This window comes from Phytophthora infestans, genomic scaffold (genome assembly GCF_000142945.1).
Source record: "Phytophthora infestans T30-4 supercont1.1 genomic scaffold, whole genome shotgun sequence".
NCBI classification, from domain to species: domain Eukaryota; phylum Oomycota; class Peronosporomycetes; order Peronosporales; family Peronosporaceae; genus Phytophthora; species Phytophthora infestans.
In genome coordinates, this window is record NW_003303758.1 from 4,274,178 (window position 1) to 4,296,993 (window position 22,816).

A 22,816-nucleotide genomic window follows, 5' to 3' on the forward strand; every position below is an offset into this window, starting at 1 on the left:
CCCCAATTGCAGAATGGAGAATCGATCCATTGTTTCTTAAAGTATGCCGTAAAGCTACCGAGTACTGGATACGCTTTCAATGCTGTTATAGAAGCTTCTTTCAATGTGTCGAACTCTGCCGCATCACGCGAATAGTGCATCATGTATAGGTGCTTGAGCATCAGCGATACTACTTCAATCGGAAAACTTGAGACACCGTCCCCCATGGTCTTGACGTGAAAACAGCACATCAATATGTCAAAGCATCGTTGCTTCGCTTGGAAGACGTAATATCCATGACTGCATTGTCCAGAGCCTTATCTGCGTCGGCCATGCAGTAACGAATTTCGGGGTAGTCACCAGCGATCATCTTAAAAACGTCGAACAGAGTCTGAAGCGCTGTGTTTATGAGACCCCCAGTCTGCTGAGATGTCATAAGCGTTGCCACCGCGTTGAAGGAGCGAGTCTGGTCCAAAACACCAATAACAAGTACAGGATAGCCTGCCTGGTCGATCTTATAGGTCGTGTCAAAATGAAACACATGCGTTGCCGCGTTCCGAAGCATTATGGTCATGTACGGTGTAGACATTTCAACTATGGTCGGGTGATCATCCACGCCCTCTCTAATAGCAGGTGCTCCATCCTCGTTGACATAGCCAAACGTGAGCGCATCACCATCTTGCATGTCTGACGTAAGCTGGGTTTTCTTCATGAGCTTCTCCATATCTTCTACGAAATTGGTTTCGTTTAGAGATGCTTGTTTATAGTGTCCGACAAACGTCTGTACTTGGCGCAGTACGGGGACCCTCCCACTGTGTAAACATAATGGTCCAGCACGTTGCTGTAAATACGATTTGGCTTCATTCTGCTCTCGCCAACGTTCCGTCCATCGGCCCTACCGACGACACCCAGCAGCAGGTGAACCATGTACCGTCCGCCTTTTTCTTCAGCGTTAACCTCGCCGTGTCAACGCAGCCGGAAGAACCGTTTCAGCGGGATCTTAATGACAGCGCATCGGTAACCGATTCGATTGGCTCGAATTTTGGCCCGAATGCGTTCTCCACGAGCTGCAGCTACAGCGCCAACAGACGCAAAAATGACGGCATGGTGCAGGGTCTCCGAGCGCGCAGCGTAGAACGGATTGAGCAAACACTGAGCAACCACGCACCGCATGGCGTGCTCACACAGGTTCCCGAGAGCTTCGACTGGCACTCCAAGACGTCTCTCTCTGTCCCAATTTTACACAAGGCGATGCTGAGGGTAGTACGGCTCGAGAGGACAACCGCAGCAAGCGCCGGCTAAGCCCGCGAAAAGAAGGAGGTCGCCGCAATCGGATCCAGAGACGCAAGCGCACGAATATGATTTCAGAGTATGTACTTCGCGGCTTTGTCGGTGATCTAGATGCTACGAGCCGTTATCGATGGGATGAATCTTCCCGTTCCAGCGCCGACTTTGGACAAAAAGGTAGGAGCACACTACACGGATACGTTGCGCTCTTCCGGAGCGACTGAAAGCGTGAGGTATTTATAGGAAAGTACTGGAATGCAAACGCAGAGGACTGGAATAAGCACGCAGCCCTGCCTTTCTCAATTACTGACGCGTCCGCGACAGAATGAAAATAAGCAGCGGTCTACGAACCCCAACGACTGCTTCATCCGCTCAGGGCCTTTAGCCACCCACACAAGATTATTGGCAGGTTGGCGCCGAAGATAATCACGGAACGGACAAAGAGTTAGCGAAATACATACATTTGATGCTGCGGGCTCGGTTCCACAGCACTGAAAAAGATCCTAAGCGAAAAAGCATGGAAAGGATGTGTGCGATCGTTAAAGACTGTGCCCACAAAACAAGCAGCAATTAACAGCCACCAAAACTGGGACTGGCTGCAAACCCACGGATATGGGACTGATCCTCTCAATGTTCTCAAGCTCTGTGCATCCTCCGAGCACCAAGATTGGGCAGCCATCTTTTGTGTGCTCAAATTTACGGAGAAAAGATTGCTGAATTGATTGGGGATGATTACAGTCCGAACGACTCAGTGATGTGTAAATCGGAGCGTCATCGGAAGCCTTTGCGAGTAAGGCCTCGGTTCTATGATATCTGCTTTGCCAAAGCCAGCAAGAGGACCATCCAGTGGAAAAATATCGGTAGATTTGTGGTAGCGGCGGTTCCAGAAGGCGAGGTCGCTGCCATCAACCGGTACTGAGGGCTACACTCAATCTAAACGGGCGACTGGAAGCAGCAGGGATGCGTACATGCACATCATTCAGTCTAACCTAAAGTCTACCACACTTCATATGAAGCTGATGTTAGCCCAGCCTCCAATCGGACTGACATCAGGATCATCACGCAAAATGTGCGGGACGTTCGGGAATGCGACAGGTAATAATGGCTAACAGCGTGGCGCAACATTTCAAAGTCGCAACGACCGGCGCTCATACTTGTGCAGGCAACATATGTACAGTCGGACGAGGAGCGTCAAAAGCTGACAAAACAATTGAACTGGATGTGGGGAAAACCGAAAGCTGACCCGCCTCTTTCTTATTGGAGTGTCAGCTCACGTAGAGCAGGTGGTGTCGGTGTTCTTGTATTCCATGAATACAGCCCTATTGTGGGGCTTTAGAGCCAACCCCTTTGATCAGTGCGAGGGTTAGGTGTGAAATTGGATGGTATGCTCAATGTGTACGCTCCGTCCGGAAAGACTCAGCCTCGAGAACATTTTTTTGCAGATATGAGATGTTGGCGACTAGAACAGGTCGAGAATCCTATAGTAGCCGGAGATTTTAATTGTGTGAAAGACTTGGTATTGGATAGACTGGGAGAGAGCAGGCCGGAACATGTCTCCGACAAGTAGCCGCCGTGGCCAGGAAAGAAAGCTACAGAGCTGAGACGCGAACTCGGGGACTTAAACCCCGCCTTAGCATCGACCGCTTCGCCGCAATGACAGGAGAAGTGGCACCAACAGCTGCGGAACCTCTACCGCCCAAAGTACCATGACTCAAGAAAAATGAGATGGTGCTTACACAAAGACTGAGACTTTTTCAGGCAGCTAATAACTAAGAATGTAAATAGACTACCTTGCTCTCTCTCTCTCTCGAGAACGATTTGAAGCTAATTACTTTTCTGGCACGCATCAAAATGACGATTGTTTTTTTTTCAAGGACCGTCTATTGTCTATAGACTATCGATGAAAAACTAGTTTTGTGGATAAAATGCATCCATGACGCACCCTCTCCTCCTAAATCATATTTATATCATTCAGCATTGCCCAACACGACTCCAAAATCAGCATATATTGACAAAACTATAATACACTTGCCTTAGCTAGTCCAGAAAAAAAACTCTTCATGATTAAGTTTATCTTTTTGATTCAAAATATTGAGGTTAATTTTAAGTGTCTGGTGATTGGTCAGCTCGAGCTGGTGGGTCATGGAGATAAATTTCGCTCTCGTATCGCCCTTATAAATATAGACTTACTGCTATTAATAAAGCACAATACTGTACAAGTCGGTGACATTTACGATAAATGCCCCCGAATTTATCGTAAATGTCGTCGACTTGTACAGTATTGGTAAATTTTACGCTTACTTGGCACCATCAGATTGCAGCGACAGACTCTTTCTCGTATCAATAGCTATTGCTGCTTGGGAGCAAGCCAGCGGTAGCCGCGGAAGCTAAGCTTAACTAGTTTTTTTTACCATCATTTCGGCGGACTGGCGACCAGGCGCGGAGACACGCGCAATGGAATCTTCCAGACAAACCCTCCGAGTTGCGGTTTTTTGCTGCGGACGAGAGTTTGTGCGGCTCTCAAAGCTTGAATCTGGGGGTGTGAAACTTGCCAGCGAAATGTCAACCCTGCGTTTGCCCGCAATCATCAATTTTACTGCAATTTTTTCATTAGCTGGCAATTAGCTACGCGATTAGTGACTTAAATTGGCATTGAATTCTACACTTGTCTGTCTTTAGACCACTGCACGAGCATACAGCGATAGCGATGGCATTATCCCTGGTTTCAAGATTTATCACGCTATCAATAACAGTAAGTTTGCCGCTATTACAGTATTGAATTATTATTTAGCGAATGCGTGCTGCCTTATTATTACAGTTTCATTGTTTGAGAAAGCACCGTATCGGGTAGCATTTATTACAAATTTGCTACTATTAATAATAGCCCACCACTTTGACGTCCACAGCACAACGGACTGCACACTGTTCGAGCAGCATCGGTCGCGATATGCATTTGCAACACGAAATTTCCAGAAGCCAGCATGCATCTGCTTGACACGCCATCTGCGTGAGCGGAGCACCCCCGCAGTAGTGATGTGGGCTGCATGTTGCGGCAGCTTTCGTAAGTACTGTGCAATACTAGCTCTTCTATGAAGAAATACATGTCAATTCAAAAGCTGCTTCAATTTACTGCAAAAATGCGAGAATCACTAACCATGCGTAAAAGTTATCCGTAATGCAAAAATTGCATTTGAGCCCATCCCTGGCTAGGGTTCAGTCTCCCCTCCCCGGCCAATCACGATAGCGATGCTGCATGGAAACGAAGAGGCGACTTGACGTGTTTATGGATCCTCGCGATTTTCTTGATATTTGTATGGCGACAGCAGCACACCTGCAGTAAAAAAGTATTTCAAGCGTTGCAGTCAGCCCTGAAATTAGGACGGCTGCCACGGGCGACACCAGTCGCTTCATTCTCGACTTTACACACTTCGTAGGGGTTGCACCCCGTCCTCGACTTGGCAAAAAAAATAGCGATTGGGGCTTGGCCTTATGGACCTCATTTCATTTCCTCCCGGCTCGAAGGAAACACCGAAAAAAACTCGCTTGGAGATCGAATCAACAGCCTTCGCTCGCCTGTGCCACAGGCGGCCCACGCGTTGTAGTCGTCCCAAGAGAGAGAAAGGTATCCCCGCCGTGCTTTTAAGCACACAACGCCCGACGTTGTACGCGCCAATTTCAGTTTTCGGTGATCGCCACTTTGCTTAGTTTTCCTCTTCGAAACCCGGCAAATGCCCAGCCTCCCCATGAACGGATCTCGATATCCTGCAGCAACGCGAGACTTTGACGGACCAGGTGTGCCCAGTCGAGCGTGCAACAATGCAGCCCGAGTGGCAACTCCAGCAGCGGCGTCAACAGGTTTCCCGAGCAGCCTCTCGCTCATGCAACCCAACACAACGAACGGCGGTTGTGGCGTCCATATCGCACCCAACGTCTCCGCTCAAGCCGCAATTGGAAATTGGCGACAGGAAGGAGACGAGATGAAGCGACTCCGGTCGCGACACGTAATTCTAATCGAGAGAATGTTGCGCAACCACCAGCCACACGACGTGCTGACTCAGGTACCCGAGAACTACGACTGGCACTCCAAGACCTTCACACTTGCGATCAAAATCGAGCGGCTTATGTTCACCACGGCTACGTCCCGCGACAATTATCTGGATGAGAGTACACTTCGCCAGCGAATTCAGCTCCTGTCGCGGCATTTGGTGCGGCTTCGGAAGCGCAAGAATGCCATGGCTGTGTCAAGCGGTACCCGTGTGTAGAGTGACGGTACATGTGGCCAACAGGTTTAGACACGCGACCACCCCGATGATAACGTCGGTCCTCAGTCGTGATTGGACTCTAATAAGTGTGACTGAAAGCATTCGAGGACGCGACAGAGAAGGTAGCTTAGACCTGCACGTATTTAAGTAAGGAAGTGCTAGTAGTGTACGATGTGTTGCTGTCTTTGCCTGCCAACATGTTCCCGTGTCTGTCAAATATGAAGTGTCTGTCTTTTTCACTTCAGTTGCTGACTCATCGCCATTTCCAGTCGTCCTTCTCCTGGCGGAATCGTGGTGTGTGCTGTCTACCCGCTACATACACGAATGCGTTGGACATTGTCCAACGCAAACGTGTACTCCAATGGACAAGTCGCTGGTCAACTCTGGGAATAACTCGGTTGACTGTCAACTTGACATTGTCGTGGGGCAGTCTCGGTTTACTTCCGTTCCACCGTCCAGGTTACTGTTTCCAGGATCAGGGTGGATCTTCATGTGCTGGGTGCGCGCCAGTGATACTTTGATCTTCACAGGAATGCGAGTTTAAGAATCGGGACCATTTTCTATCATACTTGACATCCACAGATTCTGTATCGTAGGTGGACCAAAGTTCTAACAAATTGGATGCAATGTACATGTACAGTAGGTTGGTCTTGGTAAAAATAGCTGCGTGTATTTCGGTCAGTGGCGATAGGATGGCGAGGCTATTATCGTTAACTTGTTGATCTGATGCTTCCCAAAGGTAGCAGTCGTTGTTGAAATATCGAAGTCTGCTTGTTGCAAATATGATCCACGAGCCCGCAAATGCGTTCAACAAGGTGAGTGTCAAGTTGCTGCGGTGGTATCAGCGATGAATGGCAAATTGACTGTAATTTATTCGCAGGCTTCCAGTGCCTCTGGTCGAGCTATGTGGAAGAGGCAAGTTGCTAACCAACAATCGAGGGAGAGCTCTGACAATGACAGTGACACGACAATGGCTCGTATTTTGCTGCCCTCGGGAGAGCAGATCCACGATATGTGCGTCGATAGTATTTCTTCCCTGATGCTCAAACTCTAGCTCATGGCCAATTGCACCCGTAGAAGCAAGTTATACTTGAAGCATTGCATCAAGGATGAGCAGCGCTCAGCGTATCGTATCAATCAGGAGAAGGCTCAATCGGCACGCGAAGTAAGATCCACTGGAAGCGAGCGACAGCCCCTTGACCCAGAACACAGCCTTGCTCGTAAACTAACGGGTGTCCCAGATGCTATCTACAACACGGACTGTGGATCCAACAAGGTACTAATTGTTTACGCCCCAACAACAACCTTTGAGTCGCCCTCCACTCGCTAAAGGTGTTGCTTGTAGACCCTCCAACGACACGTCACAGATGGGTCCAACACGTGCCGCGGGGCCTTCAGCTCAACGAAAGATCGATTTGCAAGCACAGCCGCTTATCGTTCGTCTTCCTTTGCTAGCGTGGTAAAGGAACCTTACGCAGATCCACAAGCCGTGGGCCCGGGGACCTATCGTGCACCTCGACGGGCTATAAACGTGAAGAAGAAGCAGGTTCCTACCCCGGCGTACGTTAGTAAGGCGGCACGATTCGAAGAAGCGAACGCTCAAGTCACTGCAGTGCTGGCTCTGGTGAGCCCGACAGCCAACTCGCCTAAGGATCGAGATTACATGTTTGCCAGCAGTCCCCGCGGTGCCGGTGGTGGTGGCCACTCTCCACGTGACAAAGTGCGTGGGCCTGTACTCTCAACAACGCCTCGCTTTAAATCGGGTGTGTTCCCAGGTACAGTTCAGCATTCTTTCTCCTATTGTAGGACCTCTCCCCCTCTCATAATTGCCACGCGATTAGAACGCTATGTATCGTCAAAACAGCATCACATCCAGGACGAAGCCCCGGATCGGTTCTACGACGTTAGTCCATCCTGCAAGGTAACACTTTCCCGAGATTATCGTTACCGTACCAACGTCTAACCACCCTTTCCTGCTACAGTTTTCAATGAGCGATACTGTTGCCAGCTCCAGCTTCAAGTGCTCCTCGATGCAGTCACGCGCGAATCGACTTTCCTCTGTACGTAAATAGAACGGTGTCGGAGAAGTCGGCATTTTTAACGAACCCTTTGTAGGAAGCTGCAATGGTTCACAATACACCCAATTTTCCAATCTTGGCAAGTCCGACAAAGGAGACCGTCGGACCAGGAGCCTACACTCCCTCCTCTAAGCCTAGGCCGCCCGAGGATGTTAATTTCATCATGATGCCGCATCACGTACGCTGCCAGGTGACTCTAAATTGTGAACTCAATCACTAATCCAAACAACTGTAATGTAGGCGGACCGCTTCGGGCTGCCCAGCTCCAATTCCAACTTCATCGAGGCTCGCTTCCGTCGCTTTGCCGCAGATCCAGAGCCTCGTCGTCCATCTCCCAGATAAAACTGATCATCACTCCTCTTCAACAGCAACAAAATGAACTTTTTTTTACTAGACTCATGTTATTGGCAAAACAAAGTGTTGGTTGTTTTCAACCAATCCGAATCCGTTGATTCAGTGGCGATAATCACATCGCAAGAAGGAAGAAATATGGCGACGAACAAGTTGTGGAAGACTGCGCCTACCAAGGTACTCAAGACCATCAAGCCCATCGTGCACTGGGGCTTTGTGCCTCTAGTCGTGTACATCGCGCTCAAGCAAGAGCCTGGCCTCACGTAAGTCAATTTTTCATTTAACTGCGCAGCGTTTAGAAATGTATTAACGTTTGGCATTGCAGTCTGATGCAGATTATCAACCCGTTCGCGGCCCCCGCTGAGCCTCCTCAGATGTAGAATGACGGATGAGAAACTTGAGCGCAGCGAGATGCCTCGAGGACCGAAATTCGGGCCTCTTAGAAGTCACGAGAAACAAATGGACGAGACTCTCCATCTCTTATGGACAATTTGGGCGGATAAAGGTGACGCGATTCAGTCAGCCAAGATGAATTTAGGCTGGATAGGGAATGGATGGTGCTTGGAGCCGAGCTGCTGTCTCCTAATTTCTTTTTGTGCTCTTAATTCTTATGTTTTCTCTTTTTTGCATTCCTGTCCTTCTTGTCAGTATGAATTTTGAAGAACTCTAGAATCGAAAAGAAATTTAGCACTTCCAGATCCGGCACGTGTTGTCCTTAGAGCCTGCACACAAATTTCATTCATTAGCTGTGAATAAACTCAATTGGCCAAAAAGTTGCCATTGTACCTGTGATAATTGTGTCGCCCTCGTAGTTAAAGGCGCAGCTGAAGATTTCGTCCGTGTGGCCCTCGAGCATCTGCAGACAGTCGCCGGTCTCGACTTCCCAGAGTCGCGCTACCTTGTCGCTGCTGGCTGTGAGGACCTTGGAGCCTTGCGGGTTGAAGCAAACCTTGGAGATTTCCGCCTCGTGGCCGATCAAAATGGCTTGGCACGCGCCCGTCATGGTATTGTAGATACGCGACGTGCCGTCTGCCGACGCTGTCACGAGTTTGGAGCCCGTAGCATTGAAACTCACGTCCAGGATCTCGTCATTGTGGCCTCGAAGTGTCTGTACGTTCTGTCCGGAGGCGACGTCCCATATCTTGCAGGTGCGGTCGATAGATCCGCTGATACACAGCTCGCCCGTGTAGTTAAACTGCGTGCTGGAGATCTCGCCGTGGTGGCCTGCGAGTGTGTGGATACAGCGGCCACTCCGCACGTCCCACACTTTGACTGTGTGGTCAAAGGAGCCCGTGATGATGCGTTCTCCTTGCGTGTCGAAGTTCAGACTCACGATCTCGGCCGTGTGGCCGAACAAAGTGTGCAGCTCCTGACCGGTTTCCACGTCCCACAGCTTCGCCGTGTTGTCCATGGAGCCCGTTCCGATGACGGTTCCTTGCGGGTTGAATGCCAGACACACAATCTCTGTCGAGTGGCCTCGGAACGTGTGGTACAGCTGGCCGGTTTCGGCGCTCCAGAGCTTACACGTCTTGTCGAACGACCCGGTGATGATCTTGTCTCTGTGAGTCGGAAGAGAAGAGTATTAGAAGAGGGTTATTTTGTCATAAACAAAGAGGATACTAACCCGTAAGGGTTATTGAAGGCGATGGCATAGACTACATTCTTGTGGCCTTCTAGAGTCAGCAGCTCGTCACCAGTCTGGGTATCCCAGACTTTGCAGGTGCGGTCATAGCTACCTGTAATGAATCTGAGGGAGTGACGTTAAACAGAATCGAAGTATGGACTGTCAGAATCGAGTTTCTTTACTTGTCTCCGGACTTGTTGAAGGCGCAGTTGGTCAGCGGCAGAATATGCGCCCGTAGAATCTTGAAGAGGTAGAAATCATTGCTGTCGTTCACCTCGAGCTTCTCGATGAGCTCTGACATAAACACACACGTTTACAACTATGAGGGGTGGCCCATTCCATCAGTACGAGTCTTCTCGGCTCACTGTAAATGAGACGCCGAAGCTGCGGCTTGCGGGACTCGGAGATGAGCGGCTCTTCAAACACGATCTGGTTCACCAGCACCTCGATATCCGACCTAACCATTGAGATTCAGTTTTCGTCAGGCTACAACTATCTGCAACAGTCTATTCGATTGGGATCCAGAGCGTACTCTGCTGTGAGATGCAACAAGTCAATCTCCTTCATCTCGCGTGTGCCGTCACGAAGTTCATACTCGAGGATGATCCCCGGCGGATAATAGCGCAGCAGGAATCGTTTGAGTTTCATGATGAGGCCTGTTGTTGTGTTTGGGTAAGTGGCAAAGGAGGATCGGTTCGCGATCCTAGTGCCGTCACTAGTGGCGACCCTTGGATGCTTGATGTTTTCTACATTAAATCAAAAAGAAATGGCTACATTATTCCCGCTTTAAACCTGAGTGTATTCTGTACTGAAAACGTATTCAGGCCAGGTCCATCTCCTGAAGGTCCAAATGCAGCGTTTCAGTCCAGTTAACGTAAGCTGCTATTGTAGCAGATAAAATAAAAGCATACCTGGAATAGTGTTTGCTCCTGCAGGATTGCACACAACCTTCCACCCATCTGGAGCTGACCAGCCAAGATTGTTTTTAAAATGCGATTCCTTTCCTCGGCCTGAAATCTTGCTAGATAATGCTCTTCCGCCCGCCCTTTCCACACCGACCTCCCCTCCATCTTGACATTACTGAATTCGAAGTATTGGCGAGGGAGGAGGCAACACCGACGCTTTGGCGCACGAAGCTGGTGCACTTGGTCTTCCAACTCTTGCACTCGCCGACGGAGAAAGAGGATTTCTGCTTTTTTGCATTGTTGCAGTCTGGTAGACGAACTTAGGTTGCGCCTCTTCCTCTTCTTTTTCTTGAGTGTCTTGTGCATACCAACGTCAGTTGGCGATGCATCACCGCCTCCAAGCATCACGTCTCCGGTGTCAGTGACGATTGAGTCACTGACGTCGCAGGAGTCAACGAATGCAAGAACCTCCCCCAGCGTCATGAACTGATCCTTGTCATTACCGGTAAGAAGAGAACTCATCGTCGTCGTTTGTGAAGCCCTGCCAAATTTTTAATGAAGCCCTTTTTGTGGATGCTCTTGATCAGCCTTGACTAATAAAAATAGTCCAAGTAAATGAAAGGGACTCATCACACTGAAGTCCGACGTGTTCTGCAAGATTTGCTTCCAGTTGAACACGCTGCGCGCTTCACGCCACTTCGGATGTTGTCGACAACAGTACTGTACTGTTCAATTGTGTCCTGATTCTGCTTTGCTAAAATCCATTTTTGTGATATCCATGGACAAGTAAACACTCAGCATTAAATTCACAAGCATGGCTTTGTTACGACGCCATGCTTGCGAATTAATGCTGGTGTTTACGGTACTTACCGGATATCGGAGAGGAAATAGAGCAATTTCCATAAGTCAGTAGTTACTACTGAGATCGGGTGATTTGATTTGGTGCGTGTAAAGTACTGATCAGTAGTTGTCCCAAGCGTTAGATGTGTTACGCCTGGGTAGTAACATAATAGTAATACACAGTGATGCTCAACCATCGAATGCATGAAGTAGAGCTACATGCTCTTACAAAACAACTTTCTCATTTCCATTTTATCCACGCCATGGCCCCTGTACTCCGCAACCTCTCGAGGAAGAAATTGGGCCGACCCAAAAAGCGCCTGCCCCGAACCTGCCCATCCTTCAAAAGGCAAAAAGAAAAGAAGCGAACCGGTATTACAGAAAGGTATTCAATTAAAAAAGAATTAGACAAGGTGGATGTGGGATTTTGAGTGCGACGGCTCTAGTGATGACGCTTTGGGCGACGAGGCCATGGAAAAGCCTAAGTAGAGGTTGTTTTGGAGACAACTTGTCCACTGCCAAGGGATTGGCTCTGGACGCAGGTAGTAGATCTTCGCTAGAGTGATATTGAGTGGAGCATGATAGAAGTACTATTACCTATTTGGAAGTGGTAATATTAGAATATCATTTACTACAGGTTGTTCTGTGATTCCCACACGCATGACGTGGTTGTGAGCAAATTAATGCGAGTCACCTTCCAGCTTCCGTCAGCTCCGTTGACATTGATAGCAAACGGGCACTCAATTTCGTCATAGGAGGTGTTCTTGTCGAAGAACTGCTGACCATTCAGCTTTTTGCAGACATACTTTGCATTTCCACTATCGTTTGCCTTGCTACTGAAGCTTTTGACAAACAACTGAAAGCCGGACGGTTGAGCAAGTTCCCTGGCAGCGTTCTTGAATTGCTTTTTGAGATCCGTGAGTCTCGATCCCGATGTTCTCTCGCCGCTGGTACGCCACACCGTAGTTGCTCTTGCCACAGTCTGGCATTCCAATTGGTACATCTTGTCTCAACAAGCCAAGCGACCTGGCCATATCCAGCTCTGACACGTTCACCACGAAAGGAGCCGACCCGAAAGTGCGAGCTTTTCGTGTTTGAGAGCGGAGCATCGGTCAGTGTATTGTGTGCCTCGTGGAACTAACGAGCTGGTGAGAGGAAACAGAGAAATGGGCTTGTAGCAGTGAGAAACGAATGCACGACGACAACAATCGAAAACCAAGTCAACGTCTGTTGAGTGCCGTTGAATTTCCATATTAGATTTAAAAAAATGTTGTTAGCATGCGCATTATATGTAGAATACTATACTATTTAATTTGAATATGAAATGAAGTACAATTTCATAACTACTGAGATTCGCTGACAATAGCAGTATTTACAAATCAAATCACCCGATCTCAGTAGGAACTACTGACTTATGGAAATTGCTCGAGGAAATACCATCGGTCAGTAGAAAACTACTGATCTGTCCCCAACGCGGCGCAGAAAAGACGGCAATCAGTAGAAAATGATAAAGTTCGATCCGTATCTAGCTCTAATCATAGCTACATTTCTGCTGCCTTCAGCAAAACCGCTTTTGCCCTAAGCGTACCATGCCTCGAAAGCCGCCTCCGAATTATGGGAGCTCTCCCTTCGTGGTAGATCTTTCTGACATCGCTACAGCTATAAGCATGGGTGTTTTGAGGGAGGACGCAAAAGTTGATGCCTCAGACCGCTCCAGCCAAATGTATGGGGGGGGGGTATACGCGACGCGAACCAATATTGCAGACACTGAGTTTCTAACACAAATAAGGAAACTAACGACACAAACAATTGCAATCGTTGACTGCTGATTAATAATGAAGGAATTTCTTTCCAATAGATTATCTTACTGATCCTCACTCTCAATAAATATCAGCAGCAATCGGACTGGGGAGTCAATCTCTGTGAGTAGATAGAACTCTACTAACGTACCCTGAGAGTAACCAGTTGGATACGTCGTGTACCCAGCTACTTCAACGTCAACATGTTATTTCGGTGTACTATTTTTTAGCTGCTCAAAACGAATATATTTATATGGTTGTTTTTGTGGAATGCACGTCGGTGGCATTCGCCATTTTGGTCGATGCCTCCGCTCAACCTCCGACAGCGTCACCCGAACGACCCAGCGCCGTCTGGACGGCTCCTTTTGGCAGCCTTGTCTAAGCAGAGAAGTTAGCATACCGAACGAAGTCGACCGAGAGCTGGACGCCGAGCGTGCATCGTCCATGGGTGGTGGGTAACGTGACGTTGTCAGTAGAGGAGGAGGTCTTTTTGCAAACGAGCGCCGAGCTCGTAGAGGAGACAATGCTCAGCTCTTCGAGGTAGAAAGAATATACGCCAAACGGTGGGTCAATAACTTCGTATACTACCTTATTCAATGGGTGGGGTACCCAGAGTTGACGTGGGAGCCAAGTACCAACGTGCCAGCGCGCCTAAAGATGGTGTTCGAACACGAGTCAGTCAATTCCGTCTGGGTCTATCAATCTACGCGGGGAAGATGAACCCAGCGTCGCGAGCAGCCAACGCGCCGGAGTCAGAGACTGATAGACCAAACGAGGCAGGACAAAGAGAAAATGCAAATGCGAACTTAGCACCAAACGAGGCAGGACTAAGATAAAATGCAAATGCGAACTTAACAGCACTCCAGTAGCTGTGAAATTAGTAGTTGTGCAGGCAGCGCCGCGTTGGGGACAGATCAGTAGTTTTCTACTGACCGATGGTATTTCCTCGATATCGGATTATGCGAATGGCGGATCAAGTAAACGTATGTATTCTCGGTTGTATTTCTGACGATCGCAGACTGCTCATTGGCTGAATTCCCAGTACTTACGATTATTGTGCTTGCACTGCATCTGAAAAGTGGCGTGTGATTTGTGAAAGATGTTGCACACAGATTGTCAGATTGCGGTCAGTTTTGAGCCAAGCTAACGTTAATTTACAAAGATCCAGCTGAATTTAAATCATCACTCTATTTACTACATACAGTGATGATTTAGATCCAAGTTCTATTTAGAGAGCCTCACGGCGTCGTTCACGTAAACATCAGAGCCATGTCAAGTCACTACAGGCCCGAAGTAGTCAGGTTCATGCCCTTCAAGGACGGCGTCTAGTACAGCGGCTACCGTTGCAATGGAGACGCTACTCCAGATCAAACCCGACCATTGGTGACGATGTATAAATCAAAACGTCTACATCGACCCAGCTCCCAGTGAGGACGTGAGGTCTGTCCACCGCCGTTCGAGCGCTCTTGAGATCTCTAAGAAGGCTATACAGGTTCAACTCCCACAAAAAATTATCACGGGAGACGCCACGGCGGCGATCAATTATCATTTCAGGCAAAGATTTCATTTCATAGAAAATGAAGTGGTCCACACGACAAGCCTGTTGGCCTAGAATAGCTGCATTCAACAACGCACAGCTCACTACGACCGTCTAGCATGCCGTCGAAGCCTCGTGTTCTTCGCGTGGGCAACCTCACTGAAGGAGAAAAAATGCAGCTGTACGACAAGCACAAACGTGAGCCAAAGCTGACCCAGAACCACTTAGCGGAGTGATGTCGTGTCAAGTTCAGCCTAGAAAAGGCTTCTGTACAAGATACAATATCAAACATTCTGCGACGCTTCAAGAAGTCACCAGCCATGCTGATTGCTCCTGATCGAAAGTCAAATCGAGCAGTCACGTACCCAGAACTAGATGCCGCTCTTGCTCTTTGGGTTTATAATAAGCAGGCGAACAGTGTACCCATTTCTGACGAGCTCATTCAAACCAAGGCAAGGGAGCTGTACGAAGCTTTGAAGGAGCGTGGAGTGACAGGCAAGGAGATTCTGTTTTCAGCTGGTTGGCTTAGTGCTTTTAAAGCACGGCATGACTTTAAACGCATTCGTCTCCATGGGGAAGCAGCAAGCGTAGATAGTGAAGCTGCTGTCAGCTTTCCGGCTCGCATACAGCCTAAGTTGAATAGCTACGCTGCTGCCGAAATTTTTAGCTTCGATGAAACTGGGCCTTTTTATCGCCGCGCGCCTACAACTACAATTGGAAAAGGGCATGCTTCGCTTCGAGGGAGCAAGCGCGACAAGACTAGGATCACCATTGTCTTAGCTGTCAATATGGAAGGCACCTGCCAGCTCGAGCCGTTGCTCATTGGGCATGCTAAAAAGCCCCGTGCTTTCAAGAAAAAGACCCCTCTTGAGCTTGGTTTCACGCACTACTACTCGAACAAAAAGGCATGGATGACAACCGTGATATTCCGTGATTGGTTGGAACTAATTAGCGCTCAGATGCTACGCAACGACAAAAAAATAATCCTTTTGATTGATAATGCTTCGTCACACGTGAATGTGGAGCTCTCTCATGTCGAAATTATATTCCTTCCACCCAATGCTACGGCCATACTTCAGCCTTTGGACGGAGGCATAATTGGATGCTTTAAAGCCCAGTACAGACGTTTACAGCTTATACATGCTGTAGCTGCGGCTGACAGAAACGAGAAGGACTGGTTCAAAGTAGACGTTTTGACTGCGATGCGATGGGTAAAACTAGCCTGGAATGAAGTGTCGTGCGATACAATTGTCAACTGTCGGAGGAATTGTGGATATTCTTGTGATTACGCGTCATCAACAAGAGTTTATCCTCTAGGAGCTCGGCGTTCAATGGAAGCCTCTCTAGCTGATATTGTCCAGGCCGTTGAGGTTTTGCTACTTATAAGCTGCTCATCCGTTGATGATATCCTGAATCCGCCAGGTGAAAATGAAGTGCATTTTGCCTACCGTGACTCTGAAGTTGTAGACATAGTGATTGGCGTGGATGGTGATGATAGCATCGAGGATGACGACGAAGAAGAGCAGCATGAAATCCCTGATGACGCTGAATTCGCTGCTGCGATGGATGTCGCTCTCCGCAAGTTGATGGCTGAGAACGATTCCACAGAAGCGCTATGCATCACTAGAAGCTTTTTGAACAGGAGCTTGTTCGAGTACAACAAGAACAAGCTTGTGCACAAGAAGCAGCAACTCATTACCTGGCACTTTAAGCCAATTTGAAATTATCATCGAGGTAGCCGATCTCTATTAAATATCAGCTAAGACAGATAATATTAAGGCCAATACAAATTCCAATATAAGCTAAACGGGAGATCGTGAATTGACAATTTTTGATCATTTATCACGCCATATTAGATGATAGAGCATCAATTATGGGAGTTGCACCTGTATCGGCATTCATTCCGCCAGTGCTGGTAAAGACGTCTGTTCAAAGAATGTTGAAGACGTCCGTTTGTTTGAACAGTTTTTACCGAGCGTCTATTCTCCTTTTTACAGACACTCAAAAGACACCTACGAGTAATTACGGGTGCGGTTTTGACTTGAATTTATTAAGACGTTTAATCGGGCAAAGTCCACTAATCGGTTAATCGCTCATAATGAACCATTCTGATTTTGCTACCTGCGGAGTCCACTATTCGGTCGCTGACAGTAGTCAATGGTACACGGTACCTTTTGAGCAGACGTCTGTTTTTTCCTTCAAAAGACAATGGACACTTTAGACACTGTTTAAACATGTCCATTGTAAAGACGTCGTATCTTTCCACTGCCAGCACTGATGCCGCGTATCAAATCAACATGGGAACCAGGGACGGAGCGAGGCAACTCCATACGCTCGGACGACGTCAATAAGTTGATTAAGATGGCGAAAAGGTCCGAGGTTCTATCACGAGGGGTTCTGGCGGCCACCGTCTTGGGCACGGTGAGCTCCGTTACCCTCCTCCGCACTTTTCGACGGCCGACCAGATTCGTGTGGGCCACGCTTTCGATGAAGCCATGCAGGGCCACGACGGAGTCGCTGAGAAGTTGTGGGCCGGCCTCGGTCTCCGTGGGACAAGCGCGGCTAGAGCGTACGGTCCCCGTAGATGACGAGGACGAAAGTCATGGGGGACCGGAGCTTCTGAAGGACAGTGTATCTTCGCGGTGAGGCGGTGGGGTGAGCGGTACCGCCTTGCTGTCGTGGTGTACAAAATCGTGGACGATGATTGCGAAACGGTGCCTGACGGCGGGAACGAGGACCATGGAGGACGAAGTGCGGGCCGCAAGGAAGAAGGAAAGAGGTCAGTCGTGAATTTTCCTTGAAGACAACAAGCAGAAAAGAATTTGTGTTGACATTTGTCTTTAGCTTGTTGCTTCTGTTTATATCTCCGTACTGTTCTACTCCTATACAGCGTCGACCGTCCCATCCAAGGACGGCTCGCGACACGTGATGGAGAAGCAGGGTACTGGTCTTCGTTGTGAAGAAGAACCGTCGGAGACGTCGTGGAGTGTGATCCCGTAGTGCAAGGAGGTCTGGTATCGAGCCCGGACGCATAGGGACTGGAGTGTGATTTTCGGCGCGGAATTCCTGGTATAGAGCCCAGGGGCGCATAAGGGAGTGGAAAGTTTGGAGTTTATTCGGCGCGGAATTCCTGGTATCAAGCCCAGGGGCGCATAAGGTAGTATTGGGAACAAGGGTTAGACGAGGGAAGCATTGGAGAAGAGTGTCATGTCGGTATACGTGGAAGACGACTATGAAGAGGACCTGAGGCGGTCTGCTGCCAGAGAGGCGGCTGAAGAAGGACAGAGTCAGGGAGACTCTCAGACGGAGGATGTAAAAGATGAAGATGAGGAAGAGAAGGCTCCTGTGGGAGTGACAACCGCTGCTGATCGGGACGCTCTATGTAAGAGCACGCGCGACGAGCTACGGGCGGCTGGAGAAGGCCGGTTGGAGGTGACGAGTGGCGTCAAAGACGCGGTCAAGGTAGAAGAATAGGTGAAAACGGAGCCGGCGCCCGGTACGGAGGCGGTGTCGCCGGGCCCGGACGAGGTACCCCTGGTGGAGAAGGAACGTTCCTCTTGAGGACGACTACCCAACTTGCCTATGAGCACGGCAGCTTGGTATAGTGTCCGTCCAGTACGAGGAGGACGAGCCTTTCGTTGAGAATTGGGAGCCGGCCAAGAAGAAAGAGCCCCAGTGGATTCATTCCGCAGTACACTGGAGCCGAGGAGCGCCGCTGGGACCCGGCCGGCGTTTGACTGGAGCTGGACGTCCAAGGGGTTCACACCCTCGGACAACACGGTGCTCGCGTACACGGCGTCCGTGCCCCAGCCGCCTTACGAGGCTCCGCCGGTCGCCGTTAAGAAGACGGTCGCTGCCAATCCGGTGGCCCCTTACAGGACCACGGGACCGGGCGTGCCTGGGACGGGTACTGCTCGGACGGCTACTGCTGCTACGGGAGGTCAGAGTAACGCGGCGACCCGGACGCATCCTGCTCCGCCTGGAGTACGTAGGACTGGTCCGCGCCCTGATTGGACGGGACTAGTAGGGAGCGCCCCGGGCGTTCCGCCGCGTTCGGCAGTGGTGCCGCGAGGTCCGCAGGCCCCTTCGCGTGCTGGTGTTCGACCGCCGGTCCGGGCCCTGCCTGGGCCGTCACGCCTGCCGAGGCGTGAAGACTGGACCTCGAAGATGTCGACTGTGATGAAGGTGCTGCCGATGTTCTACTCGGACACGGCTACGGTGGAGAAAGTGCGCGACTTCTGGAAGCTGTTCGAGGACCACACTGACCGGTTGCCAGACAGAGAGCGACTGTTGGTTTTTCGACAGAAGCTGAAGGGACGTGAGGCCGAAAGATGGTGGAGCAACGCCAGCATCAAGTCGTTCGCGACGCTGAAGGTGCGTTTCCACAACCGGTTCCTCAGCAGGACGGCTGACGAGCTCTAAGAGAGACTGTACTCCACTAAGCGTGAGCGTGGCGAGTCTGTGGAGGAATGGGGAGACCGAGTCACGGATCTGTGCGACTCCCTCGACTATCCGAACCCTCAGATGCGGTATCAGTTGTTCCGTCGTGGCCTGAAGAACAAGAGGATGCTGGCTGCTCTAGATTCAAGCCCGACTCGAGATATTCCGGAGGCGTGCGAGTGGCTAATGCTTAAGGACATGCATCGTCCTGTGGAGGAAGACGACGAATTTCCTGACGAGTCGCGGGCGAGGACTGATAGTCACACGGCGACTGTGAACGCTCTAACCCAGAAGCTGGACGACTTCCTGTTGCAGCAGCAGGAATGGCAACACCAGGTGATGGAAGATTTGCAGTCCGTGCCGCCGGCTGCGGTGCCTACTGTATCGGCGGTGGTGCCGATCTCCGGAGGCCACGGACAGCTCCCTCCCGCTGGTGGAGCTGGTCCGTTCGGAGGTAATCGTGCCCGTCGAGGCATCAAGATGGCGTAGGATTCCCACACGCAAGAAGGAGAACATGTCTGTGGCCGATGCGACTACAAGGGTCACACTCGCGTGACGTGTTCGCGCCAAACGATGACTTGCCGACGGTGTAACCAGTACGGTCATATTGTGGCTGAGTGTGAGATGCCGTATATTGGGGCCCGTGGCCCGCCTAGCGGTGGAAACGGAGGAGAAAACTCGACGATGCGGTGTTTCTACTGCCACCAGATCGGTCATAGTGTCTCTCAGTGTCCCACGATCGCTACTCTGAAGGAATTGGCCACGACTCTGAAGGCGTCGACGGCCGAAGCGTCTCGTCAATGACGGGAGCGTGAGGGAGGGGAAGAACGAGTCACTCCTTCCTCTGGTCAAGTGGATGACTCGAGTGGCGGCCGAGTGAAGGATGGAGGAGACAAGGCCGTTACAGTGGACGTTGATGAAGAGGTAGCAGTGACGGGGAAAGACGACAGCGCGGTGGCTGTTGTGGTGCAGAAAGAGAAGAAGACGAAGGAAAAGGAGAAAAAGTCGAAGGAAAAGAGGGGTATCCGGATAGTAGGCACGGAAGAAGAGGGAAACCTTGTCGTGGTGAACGACGCTCCGGAACGGTGTGAGAAGGTAGCCGTGGATCTACCCAAGGTGGCCTCTACGGTGGGAACTACCGTCGCTGTCGACGGCGTCACGGTTCCTGTGGAGACTCTGCCTGTGGGGCAGAAGACGCGGCCGGAACGAAGGATGCGTGCGGAAGGGGTAAGCAGTGTTGATGGACCTAGCGCCGCTGTGACGTACAGGAACAAAAGGGCTGACACGGACGAGGATGCCAAACCGAGCAAGGAGATCGAGCAAGCTGAAACTGGCTGTATTTTCACGGATGCGGAATTGGACGCCATGGAGGAGTGTGAGCCCGGCCAAGAGGCTACGGTTCTAGCTGGCACGAAAGTTAATACGGAAAGTAAAGAATATGACAAGGAGTTAGAAGACCGTTTGTACCCGTTGGACGAAGCCGTTGTATTGGAGCGTGTGCGGCTAAACACTGAGGCCGTAAGGGATCCTTCGATAGCGGAGTTGTCTCGGTTGTTGGGCATCTCACCCGAGGTCTTGGAGCGAACTCGCCGTGCCTTCCCTGGAGAGCTTGCATCGCCGGAGCACTGGCAAGACTGGTTCCGGAAGACGTTGGAGACGACCGAGGAGGCCAAGCGGTCCAACCGAGACTTCAAGACGCCCGTAGTAAATGCTGTGCGTACGGTTATTACTACCCTAAGAAGGTCGTCGCCGTCGGAGAAGCTGAACGAGGGCCGTGAGACTCCCCGACGAGTGGAGGATCGAGGTGAGGACGACGTCTGTGCCAACATCCTGTTGCCCGCCGTCGAACCTGATGCTGGAGGAGAAGACGGAAGACTTTCACGCTCTGGGGACAGTTCTCCGGTAGTTGATCGTCGAGGCGTACGTGCGGCGGCGCGTACCGCCGCTTATCGCTGGTTGAAAGAGTGCTTGGAGGCTGGTAGCGCGACGGCGTCGACGCCCGGCGAAGACGGACCTACGACTGACGGAATTCAGCCTAGGTGGGACGAGGCGCCTACTCCGGATTGGCAGCGTCTCTGTGCTCTCGCCGAAAGGGGGGCAGCTGGACCTACTAAGAGCGGGATACCGTGGGGACGTTTAGAGACATACCTCATAGCGTACTTAGAGGTGGAAGGGGCTCTCGTCTGGACCAAGCTCCTCCTGCGGGCTAAAAGGGGGAGGAATTCGTCGGCACGACGCCGTGAGCGGCGGAGAGCGGCCCGGCGGATGGATGTCTCTACGCTCTTCGAGCCAACGGCTGGGTTGTGCGAGCTGCTGTTCTATCCCGAGGACGAAGACGACGCCTCCCACTACGTGGAGGTGGTGCGGCCGTCACCGAGGGTCGTTACGAAGGTGCCGAAGACCGGCTTGGTGGAAGTAGCTACCGTGGAGCTGCCTGGTGGGTCTGGCGTCTCCCACGATGACGTAAGAGCCGATGTCCATGTCGTGGTCGAGGATGGCCGACGAGTCGTGTGCGCCGTTGGAAACTTTGAGGCACTCTCGAGTGGGTACATTGAGTGCTTACCGTCTCGGATGCTGGCCGACACTGGTGCGACTCTGAGTCTCGTGGACAGTCGAGTATTGAAGCGATTGGGCCGGTCCCAGGAGACGCTGGAGCCGTACGGCGGCCAAGTCAAGAGCTCGTCGGGACACCCTCTCAAGATACGGGGATGGATCGGTCTCTCACTGCGACTGGGAGCTGTGGAGGTCTCCCTTAGTGTGCTGGTAGCTGACAAGTTGCACGTCGACGCCATTTTGGGGGTGGACGCCTTGGGTGCTTTTGGGGCGGTGATCGATGTCGCCGAACGAAGGATGACGCTCAAGGGTACCGGTGAGGAGCTACCGCTCGGGTACACGGTGGTGCAGGACGCCTACATGGCTCAGATGGCCGCCTCGATACGCCTGCCTCCGCGAGGCCAAGCTCTAGTGATGGCCAACGTCGTCGGCGACGCTGCTGACAAGACTACGGTCCTGGTGGAAAGCACTGTTGGTCTCTCGCCTGCTCTGTGTGTCGCGCGGACCTTGTGCACGGTGGAAAACAGCCAGGTCCTAGTCGAGGTGTGTAATGCGTCGTCCGACGTGAGTTGGGTCCACGGTCGTTTGTGTGTCTGTGATTTCCGAGTCGGCGTTTGGCCCTCTTTCGCCTTCCGTGCCAACCGGCGCGGCGGTCGAGTCGACGGAGTCCCAAGAAGTGAAAGTGTCGTCGACCTCGGGGAACGTTGAGTTAGTGGAGCTCGAGCGCCCGGAGCCGAAGGTGCCGCCCGACAAGGAAGAGAAGGGCGAGGCGGATTTCTCACAGTCCAAGTTGACGGACGAACAGATTGAACTGTTCCGCGAGGAGCTGATCCGCTTCGACGACTTATTCGTCACGTCGTCCATGAAACCTGGGAGGACAGACCGACTCAAGTTTGAGATAGACACCGGGGATAATAAGCCCATAAAGCAGCCGCCCTACCGTGTGTCGATGGCGGAAGGGGAAGTCATGGAGGCTGAAGTGCAGCAATACCTGGATCTCGGGTTGATCAGTGTGGTGTTGGAAATCCCACGTGAACTCTAGCTACAGATGTAGTTAGGATGTTCCCACAACAATACGTCTACTAGGATAGTAAACGATCGTTCGGGCGGACCTGAAGACCCCAGTTCTGCCCTTGCACCGGGACAAACTGGACCTTGTAA

The 22,816-nt window shown here is 50.9% G+C and overlaps 5 protein-coding genes across 5 annotated transcripts; 4 read left to right on the forward strand and 1 right to left on the reverse strand.

Moving 5' to 3' along the window:
* Positions 1-1,083: 1,083 nt before the first annotated feature.
* PITG_00794 (uncharacterized protein) lies at positions 1,084-3,032 on the forward strand (the record flags this gene model as incomplete). Its single annotated transcript, XM_002909311.1, has 5 exons — positions 1,084-1,242; positions 1,381-1,499; positions 2,005-2,126; positions 2,293-2,361; positions 3,025-3,032. 5 exons carry the CDS (start codon positions 1,084-1,086, stop codon positions 3,030-3,032), a joined length of 477 nt encoding a protein of 158 aa, XP_002909357.1.
* Positions 3,033-4,692: 1,660 nt separating this feature from the next.
* PITG_00795 (uncharacterized protein) lies at positions 4,693-5,675 on the forward strand (the record flags this gene model as incomplete). The annotated part of the gene is made up of 1 exon (XM_002909312.1): positions 4,693-5,675. The coding sequence occupies one exon, from the start codon at positions 5,010-5,012 to the stop codon at positions 5,526-5,528; it is 519 nt and encodes a 172-aa protein (XP_002909358.1).
* A 910-nt stretch (positions 5,676-6,585) lies between these two features.
* On the forward strand, positions 6,586-7,948 carry PITG_00796 (uncharacterized protein; the record flags this gene model as incomplete). The annotated part of the gene is made up of 7 exons (XM_002909313.1): positions 6,586-6,601; positions 6,653-6,804; positions 6,874-7,303; positions 7,370-7,449; positions 7,511-7,588; positions 7,644-7,784; positions 7,847-7,948. 7 exons carry the CDS (start codon positions 6,586-6,588, stop codon positions 7,946-7,948), a joined length of 999 nt encoding a protein of 332 aa, XP_002909359.1.
* A 693-nt stretch (positions 7,949-8,641) lies between these two features.
* Positions 8,642-11,008, reverse strand: PITG_00797 (WD domain-containing protein; the record flags this gene model as incomplete). Its single annotated transcript, XM_002909314.1, has 7 exons — positions 8,642-8,679; positions 8,744-9,516; positions 9,582-9,704; positions 9,764-9,875; positions 9,947-10,038; positions 10,114-10,327; positions 10,855-11,008. The coding sequence occupies 7 exons, from the start codon at positions 11,006-11,008 to the stop codon at positions 8,642-8,644; spliced, it is 1,506 nt and encodes a 501-aa protein (XP_002909360.1).
* A 6,861-nt stretch (positions 11,009-17,869) lies between these two features.
* Positions 17,870-22,697, forward strand: PITG_00798 (uncharacterized protein; the record flags this gene model as incomplete). The annotated part of the gene is made up of 5 exons (XM_002909315.1): positions 17,870-18,124; positions 18,365-19,036; positions 19,088-19,556; positions 19,923-22,219; positions 22,365-22,697. 5 exons carry the CDS (start codon positions 17,870-17,872, stop codon positions 22,695-22,697), a joined length of 4,026 nt encoding a protein of 1,341 aa, XP_002909361.1.
* Between the last annotated feature and the right edge of the window lie 119 nt (positions 22,698-22,816).